We start from the raw sequence: 9,138 nt of genomic DNA on the forward strand, positions 1-9,138 counted from the left end.
ATAGAGGTTGGACCATTTTGCAATCCCACCAGCAATGCAAGAGTGTCCCAGTCTCTCCACATCCCCACCAGCATTTATTGTCTTCATTTTTCATCGTTGCTGTTATTTTTGGTGTGTCTAATGCTTTTTAATGCAGCTTTCTCCAGTTATCTGAACTTTCTTTCTGTCTTTCAGGTGATGGAAGCTGTTTCATTGTCCAGCAAGATTTAGACTATGTCATTGAGCTCACCGGGGCTGACTGTGAGCCTGTATACAAGGTACAGACCTGAGAGGACTCTCAGCTTGGTGATTCTCACCCAAGATCTAAGGCTTTAAGGGGGTGGAATCTGGCTAAATTTTAGTCACTAGGGGTGATGATTTTTTATTAACAATGGTGAAATGGAAAGAAATCAGGATTTTAAGTTAAGAGTGACTTCATCACTTACTGACTTTAGAAATCTGAAAGTCACTTTGCCTCTTCAGTTCATCAGTTCATCTATAAAATTAAGATAATACACATAATTAGATAATGCATATGAAAGTTATTTGTAAATTTAAGGTATTCTGTAATCGTTGTTAGGTACGTCAAGTCAATTCTGACTCAGTATAACAAAACACTGCCCAGTCCTGCTCCATCCTCATAATTGTTGCAGCTGCCCTGTCAGTTATCTCGCAAACTATCTTCCTCTTTTCTCTGAACCTCTCCTTTACAATCATGATACACATTTCCATGAACTGCCCACTCCTGATAACATGTCCAAAATATGGGAGACAAATGCTTCTAAGGAGCATTCTGGTTATACTTCTTCCAAGATAGATTTGTTTGTTCTTCTGGCAATCCATGGAATATTTAATACTCTTTGCCAACACTGTAGCTCAAAGGCATAAACTTTACTTCATTGTTTCTTAATTTATTGTGCAACTTGCATATACATCTGAGGTCACTGAAAATTCCGTAGCTTGGGTCAGGCACACCTTAGTCCTCAAAGTGACTGCTTTTTTTAGAACCTTAAAGAGATCTTTTACACTACACCCATGCCACCTTGAGTATGCCCAGTCTTCTCTAAAGAGATCTTTTGCAGCAGATTTGCCCAATACAACATGCCATTTTGGCTTCTGACTGTGGGCATTGATTGTGGATCCAAGTAAAATGCAATCCTAGACAACTTCAGTCTTCTCCATTTATCATAATGCTGCTTATTGATACAGTTGTGAGGATTTTTGCTTTATTTTGAGGTGTGTGATTCTTACTGAGGGCTATAGTCTGATCTTCATCAGTAAGTATTTCAAGTCATTTTAGGTTCAATAAGCAAGTTTATGTCATTTGCATATTGCAGATTGTAGGTGAGTTTCCCTCCAATCCTGATGCTACAGCCTTCTTCATATAGTCTAGCTTTCATATTTTTCTTATTCTCAGAGATTTGCTGTTTAACTCTTTAACACCATCATTTCTTCCTATGTTTCTCCTCTATGTTCAAAAGTAAGTTTCTGAGTCTCTTCTGGCATTCATTTTGCTCAGCATACAAATTAAGTAAGTGATATAACCCTGACACACACCTTTCTTGATTTTAAACCACATAGTACTTCCCTGTTCTGTTCAAACAACTGCCTCTTGGCATATGTGCAGTTTCCACATGAGCACAATTAAGTGTTCTGGAATACTAATTCCTTGCAATTTTATCCATAATTTGTTGTGATCTAAACAGTTGAGTACCTTTACATAGTCAGTAAAACACAGTTAAACATCTGGTATTGTCTGCTTTCAACCACTATCCATTGGACATCAGTGATATACCTCATTCCATATCTGCTTAGGATTCCAGTGGATTTGAATTTCTGGTATTGCCCTGTCAGTATATTGCTGCAACTGCTTTTGATTTATCTTCAGGAAAATTTTACTTTTTTGTAATATTAATGATATCATTAGCTATTTCCTCATTCTTTTTGGAGTAGGCACAGATACGACTCTTCCAGTTGGTTGGCCCAGTAGCCATCTTCTAAATTTCTTGGCATAAGTGGGTGAGCACTTCCAGCACTGAATCTGTATGTTAAAACATCTCAATTGATATTCCATCAATTAACTCCTAGAGCCTTGTTTTTCACTGATGCTTTCTGGGCAGATTGGGATTTCTTCCTGAAATGCTTGAATGTTGACTAGTTCTTTTTGGTACAGTCGACTGTATATTCCTTCCGTCTTCTTTCTATGCTTTCTGCAATGTTCAGTATTTGCCCTGTTGTTGAGTTCTGATCATAGCAACCCCCTGTAGGATTTCTGAGGAGCAACTGATGATTTTTGAACCTCTGACCTTGCTGTTAGCTGTCTAGTGCTTATCCTATAGCGTCACATTAGGACTCCATTTTGCACTTAGAATTCTTCAATATTGCAATTCAATGTTGATTATTTTCTTCAGTTTTTTCAGTTTGAGAAAGGCCAAGCATGTTCTTTCCTTTTGGTTTTCGAACTCAAGACCTTTGAATGTTTTGTTATATATAATACATTACTTTGTTATCTTAACTGCCTTTTTCTATTCTCCTCTTTAATTCCATCATTTCTTCTTTACGTTTTATCTATTTGCTATTTTTACCTTACGTTTTAGCTATTTGCTATTTTTAAGAGCAAGTTGCAGAATTTCTTCTGACATCCATTTTGGTCTTTTTCTTTCTTTTCTGTCTTTTTAATGACTTTTTGCTTTCTTCGTGTGTGATGTTCTTGATGTCATCCCACAGCTTGTGTGGTTTTCAGTCATTGATGTTGAATGCATCAAACCTATTCTTGAGATGGTCTCTGAATTCAGGAAGGATGTTGTCAAGATGAAGAGAAACAGCTGTAAACATCCATTAATAATCGGAACATGGAATGTACAAAGTGTGAATTTAGGAAAATTGGAAATTATAAAAAATGAAATGGAACACATAAACATCGATATCTTAGGCATGAGTAAACTGAAATGGACTGGTATTGGCCATTTTGAATCTGACAACCACATGGTTTACTATGCCGGGAATGACAAATTGAAGAGGAATGGTGTTGCACTCAGTAGCACCTAACAACAACAGTTGTTAAGATCATACTTTGCCTCTCATGGACTTTACATTTTCTTTAACTTCAATTTGAATGAACTTGTACATGTGCAATTTGTGGTCTGCTCTGCAGTTGGCCCTGGCCTTGTTGTGATTGATACTATTGAGCTTTTCCATCATTTCTTTCCACAGATGTAGTCATATGTATTCCATCCATTAGTTCCACATGTAGAGGCATAGTTTATGTTGCTGACAAAAAGGATATGCATTTAAGAAGTTGTTGGTCTTGCAAAATTCTGTCATATGACCTCTGGTGTCATTTTTATCACCAAGACCATATTTTCCAGCTACTGATTCTTCTTTGTTTAAAACTTTTGCATTTCAAGCACCAGAATCTTATCTATGCATTTTGATTGCATGTTTGATCAATTTCAGACTGTAAAGTTGGGAAAAATCTTTAATTTCTTCATCTTTGATGTTAGAGGTTGGTGCATAAATAAAATAATAGTCATATTAACTGAGCTTGCTTATAAATGTATGGACATTATCCTATCACTGACGATGTTGCTCTTGAGGTTGAATTTTAAATTGTTCTTTTGGATGATGAATGCAACGCCATTCTCTTTTAAATTGTCATTCCTGGAATAGTAGACTATATGGTGGTCTGATTCCGAATGACTAATGCCAGTCCATTATAGTTTACTAATGCCTAGGATATTGATATTTATGCATTCCATTTAATTTTTGATGACTTCCAGTTCTCCTAGATTCATGCTTCATACATTTCACATTGTGATTATCAATGGGTATTTGTAGCAGTTTCTTTTCGTTTTTAGTTGCACCACGTTAGCAAACGGAGGCTCCAAAAGGTTTACTCCATCCATACCATAAAAGTTGACTCTATTCAACTCTGCTTTGAGGACGCAGCTTTCACCCAATAGTATTTTGAGGGACTCATTTTCCAGCACTATATCAGATGGTGTTCCACTGCTATTCATAAGGTTTTCACTAGCCTTTTTTTTTTTTACAAGTAAATCTCCAGGTCTTTCTTCCTAGTCTTACTCTGGAAGCTCAGTTAAAACCTGTTCACCAAGGGTAACCTTGATGTTATTTGAAATGAAGGTGACATAGCTTCCAGCATCACAGAAACAAGCCACCACAATATGACAAATTGACAGATGGGTTGTTGTTGTTAAGTGCCGTCAAGTCGGTTCTCACCCATAGCGACCCTGAACAGGGTTTCCGAGTCTGTAAATCTTTATGGGAGCAGATAGCCTCATCTTTCTCCTGCGGAACCGCTGGTAGTTTTGAACTCCAGACCTTGTGGTTTGTAGCCCAATTCGTAACCACTATGCTACCAGCGCTCCTTGACAGATGGATGGTAGCCTATAAATATTGTCATTATTATTTGAAGTTCAAGATTGATTTGATTTGCTCATTTAATTAGAATGGAAAGTAAATAATGAATGGGGAAGTATATATTAACCAGATATCATGGTGGATATTTTGCTTATCTTAACTCATTTAATCTTTGTTATAATTTCTTGAGATGTCCCAAACCAAATGACCCACTGCCATCAAGTCATTTCTGACTCATAGAGACTTTGTAGGATGAGTAGAACTGTTCCTTAGCGTCTCCAAAGCTGTAAATCTGTATGGGAGCTGACAGCCTCATCTTTCTCTCATATAGCAGCAGCTGGTAGGTTGGAACCACTGACCTTGTGGTTTGCAGTCCAATGCTTAACCCAATATACTACAGGAGTTCCTTTCTTGAGGTATAAAACCCAAGAAAAACAACCCACTGCCATCAGGTTGATTGCAACTCATTGAGGGTTTTCTGACACTAGATCTTTAACAGAATCAGACAGCCTCATCTTTCTCCCAAGGAGCAGCTAGCTGCTGTGTTTGAACTTCCAGCCTTGTGTTTAGCAGCCCAATGCCGAACCCACAGCACCACCAGGACCATTATTCCTATTTTTCTTACTTCCTACAAAGCTGCACAATTAATACATGCTTATAAATTCAGATAATACAGAAGTTTACAAAGTCTCCTTTAAAACCTCTTTAATTATACTCTTTCAAACAGTAACTAATATGAACAGTTTAGCACAGTTTTCAAGGCTGTTTTCAGAGAATGAAATACATATTGGTGTTTAGTTTCTTATGTACATAGTAAAGTTTTATCTTTGCACATAATTGAGATCATTCTATATGTATATTACCCTATGATTCTTTTGTTTTTGTTTTCACATCTTAGAACTCTATTTGAATAAATGTATATAGAGCCACTACACACACACGTATATTAATTCCTGCATATTGTTCTACATTGGGAATTAACATATTTTACAAATAAGAAGACTGGGGCCCAGAAATGTTAAGAATGTTGCCTTAGATTATGCAAACATGTAGTATTAAACCTGAGATTAGTTCGCTCTAAAATTCGTTCTATTTCCATAAAGTTACTGGTTGTTAACTTTCTTTGAATCTCAGACTTCTTAGAGAATGTGATAATACCCTTCTAAGAAAAAAAAGACACATATTAGGAACTTTCTTAATACAATTTTGAGTTTCAGGGGTACCTAAGTCCATTTGTAGGCACCTCCTTCCCAGGTTCACACCCCCTGCACTATATCATGTGCAGCACTTAACGTATTTGTACTCATCCCTTAGGCCAGTTATGTTCTCTATTCTGTAGTTCTGCAGGCACCCTTGGCCCTGCAAACATTTTATAAATATCAGGTAACTTCAAAAAGTTCATGAAAAAATTCCATAATCTTTTGTTTTTTCCATGATATTTTTTAAGTCCCCGCATATATATTACTGATAACATTCTTCATCTCCTGCCTTCAGAGTCTATAAAGTTTCACAGGCTCTCTTGGACTAGTGGGGGACTCTAACAAAGCTCTAAATTTCTGAAGAATCCCAGGTTTCTTATAACTGTGAACTCTTGTGTTCCAGGTAGCCACATGGGAGAAGCAGATCTATACCTCTTGTCGTGATGGTCTTGTGCGACGCTATCAGCTTTCTGACCTCTGACCTGTTGGAAAGACAAGTTCCCAGGTAGTGGAAAGAATGGTCTTGATCAGCAATGGGCAGAAACATCATGGATCCTTCCTGAGGATCCTAGCCATTCATTTATTGACTTGGGCTCCCCTGGAAGTCACAGATGTTCAGCACCCACCCCTAGTCCATGAGGAGACTTCTTTGAACTGAGTAAGAAGCTCACACGTGCTCACTGCATTTACCCCAAGTTCTCCTGGTGTAAACTGACACCATCAACACAGGGCAAGGATATGGGTTGGTTCTCACAACAATTGTGTATATGTTTATAAGGGTCAGATGACTAAAGCCTGTTCTCTGAAGGAAATAAAGGAAATCTGTTTAGAGGGACCTGAATTTGAAAAATTCTGTTAAACCATCTCATTCCAGCAAAAATTCTGCAACAACATCATATTCAATGCTCACAACATTCTTAAAAACTAAATGGCATTATTCCTGTTTTACACATTAGGAAATCTGAGACTTAAAAATCTAGGTATCAGAGAATGCTATAATTTAGATGTCAGTGTCTTCAAAGCCTTTGTATCTTCCATTACACCATGTAGAGGTCACAAGATATCTTTGTGGCTAGAGCAATTTCACCTTGAGGAGCGTTTTGTGATGTGGTCAGGTAAACGGATCTATTCCCAGTTACTGAATCATTGAATCCTAAAAGGTCAAGGAAGAACCTTGTGAGTTCACACAGCAAGTGAATGTCAGGGCTCACTCTTCTACTTTGCTGTCACATTCTTGGAGCCCCTCTTCGTAGGTCTCAGAGTTGATAGCCTGGTTATGATGCAGTGACCTTTACAGCTGCCCTGAAATCTAAACCCAGTTAAGAACAGAGGCCAGCCCTCAGGTGTCTGGTAGTTTTGTCTGCTAAGAATGGGAGCAGCCCCAGTTTGCAGCAGACAAGGCTTGTTTGTTCTTCAGTAAGAATGCATTTCGGTTAAAGGGGGGAAGGGCAACCTCCATACTCTGGTCATTGCGCCCTGGTGTAGCTCTTTGCTAGATTTTGTTTCTTGGCTTTCAGATGCCCCCTTGTGGCATTTGATGAGAAGTACCTGTCTCTGACCGGAAAGCTGTGGTGTGTGCAGAGACAGTCCTCAATATACCCTTGCGAGACAATCATTTTTCTTTTTTTCTTGAACAAGTGTTTTTGTAGATATATTTTTTCTATTTCATCTTTTATATGAGAGATTTTAAACTTACTGAAAAAGTTGCAAGACTATTACAAAGAATCCTTATATATATGAAGAAACACATAAACCCACTGCTATCAAATTGATTCCGACTTATAGTGATCCTGTGTAAGATTACCAAAGATGTAAATCTATATGGTAGCAGAAATCCTCATCTTTCCTCCTGTGTGGTGGTTGGCAGGTTGCATATAGCAACTGCTGGTGTTGCATATAGCAGTCCAATCCCTGTATATGTCCAGCCAGCAGATCTCCTAATTGTTAACATTTTTATTATGTTTGTTTTATCATTCTGTCTCTACATACATATAACACACACACACATATATAGATAGTTTATGTATGTTACGATGTTATTGTTAATTGCTGTCAAGTTGGTTCCAAATTATAGCAACCTGATATAAGGTTTCTGAAGCTTTGCAGGAGCAGAAAGCCTTATCTTTCTCCTGCGGAACAGCTGGTAGGCTCAAACCACTCACTTTGTGGTTTGCAGTTCAATGTTTATCCTTTAGAGGCACCATGTTGTATGTATGCTATATATATATTTTTTTTTCCTTTAATCACAAAGTAATCTGTAAACACTATTCTTTTACCCTTAAAACACTTGCACATTAAAAAAAACAAAACAAAAAAAAAACACTTGTACATTTACTAAAACAAGAACATTCTTTCACATAACCACAGTGCATCAAAACAAGGAAATCAACACTGGGTCTCATAATCTGCAGAACCCATTCAGGTTTTACTGATTGCCTCATAATCTTCTGTCTCCTATAGTCCACCTCTCCTTTGTGACCCAGGATCTAATCCAGAACCACACACCACACTTAGTTGCCTCCTCTCTTTAGCTGCCCTCTGTTTGTTTCTCAGTTTTTATTTGTTCTGTTTGACCTTGACATTTTGAAGAGTGTACAAAAATATGTGTAAGGACTCCTACTTTGGGTTTATCTGATGTTTCCTCATGACTAGATACAGGTTATGCATTTTGACAAGAATACCCAGAAGTGATTCTGTGTCCACATGTTGGGAGGCACACAATATCAATTTGTCCCATTACTGGTGATGTTAAATTTTTTTTTTTGAGCTATAGTTTTCATGTAATAAAATTCAGCCTTTTAAAGTGTACAATTCAGTGGGGTTTGATAAATTCACAAAATTGTGCAACTATCACCACGATTTTATTTCAGAACAGTTTCACTACCCAAAAAGACATACAATAAGCAGCCATTCTTCGTTTCCCTCTCTTCCCATTGCCTAGCAACCCACTAATCTACTTTATAGATTTGCCTTGTTTGCCATTTCATATTATAAACCTATAATACGTGAATGAGGTCTTTTGTGTCTGTCTTGTTTCACTTAGCATGATGTTTCTGAGTTTCGTCTATGTATCAGTATTTCATTTTTTGTATCCCCAGATAGATTGTATGGATATACCATATGTTATGTATCTATTCACCAGCTGATGGATATTTGGGTTGTTTCTACCTTTTAGCTATTATGGATAATGCTGCCATGAATATTCACACATAAGTTTATATGAACATATGTTTTCAGTTCTCTTGCAATGAAATTGCTGGATCATCTGGTAATGCTATACTTAACAATTTGAGGAGCTACCAAACTGCTTTACCAGTATGGCTGTATCATTTTACATTCCCATCAATAGTGTATGAGGGTTTTAATTTCTCCATGTCTTTGACTAAATTTTGTCCATGTTATCATTTGGCTGAAGTGGCATCTGCCATGTTTTTACAAAGCAAAGCTCATAAGTAGTATTTTGTAGTGAGCTATCTTGTTGCTGCTGTTCTTACTGTCAAGTCAATTCCGACTTAATGGTAACCCAAAATTTACAAAGTAGATCTGCTCCATATTGATGCCTTTCAGTTGTGGTGTTGGA

The 9,138-nt window shown here is 37.3% G+C and overlaps 1 protein-coding gene across 1 annotated transcript in view; it reads left to right on the forward strand.

The window, feature by feature from the left end:
- The window catches only part of PAAF1 (proteasomal ATPase-associated factor 1), a gene marked incomplete at its 5' end in the record, with an annotated part of 58,564 nt that extends 52,525 nt beyond the window's left edge, over positions 1–6,039 (forward strand). Inside the window, 2 exons of the mRNA XM_006875429.1 lie at positions 175–257; positions 5,962–6,039. Of these exons, the coding sequence (XP_006875491.1) occupies positions 175–257; positions 5,962–6,039 (161 nt within the window). The remainder of the gene's footprint in view (positions 1–174; positions 258–5,961) is intronic.
- Positions 6,040–9,138: the final 3,099 nt, after the last annotated feature.

The sequence above is a fragment of the Chrysochloris asiatica genome, unplaced genomic scaffold (assembly GCF_000296735.1).
Source record: "Chrysochloris asiatica unplaced genomic scaffold, ChrAsi1.0 scaffold00326, whole genome shotgun sequence".
NCBI lineage: Eukaryota > Metazoa > Chordata > Mammalia > Afrosoricida > Chrysochloridae > Chrysochloris > Chrysochloris asiatica.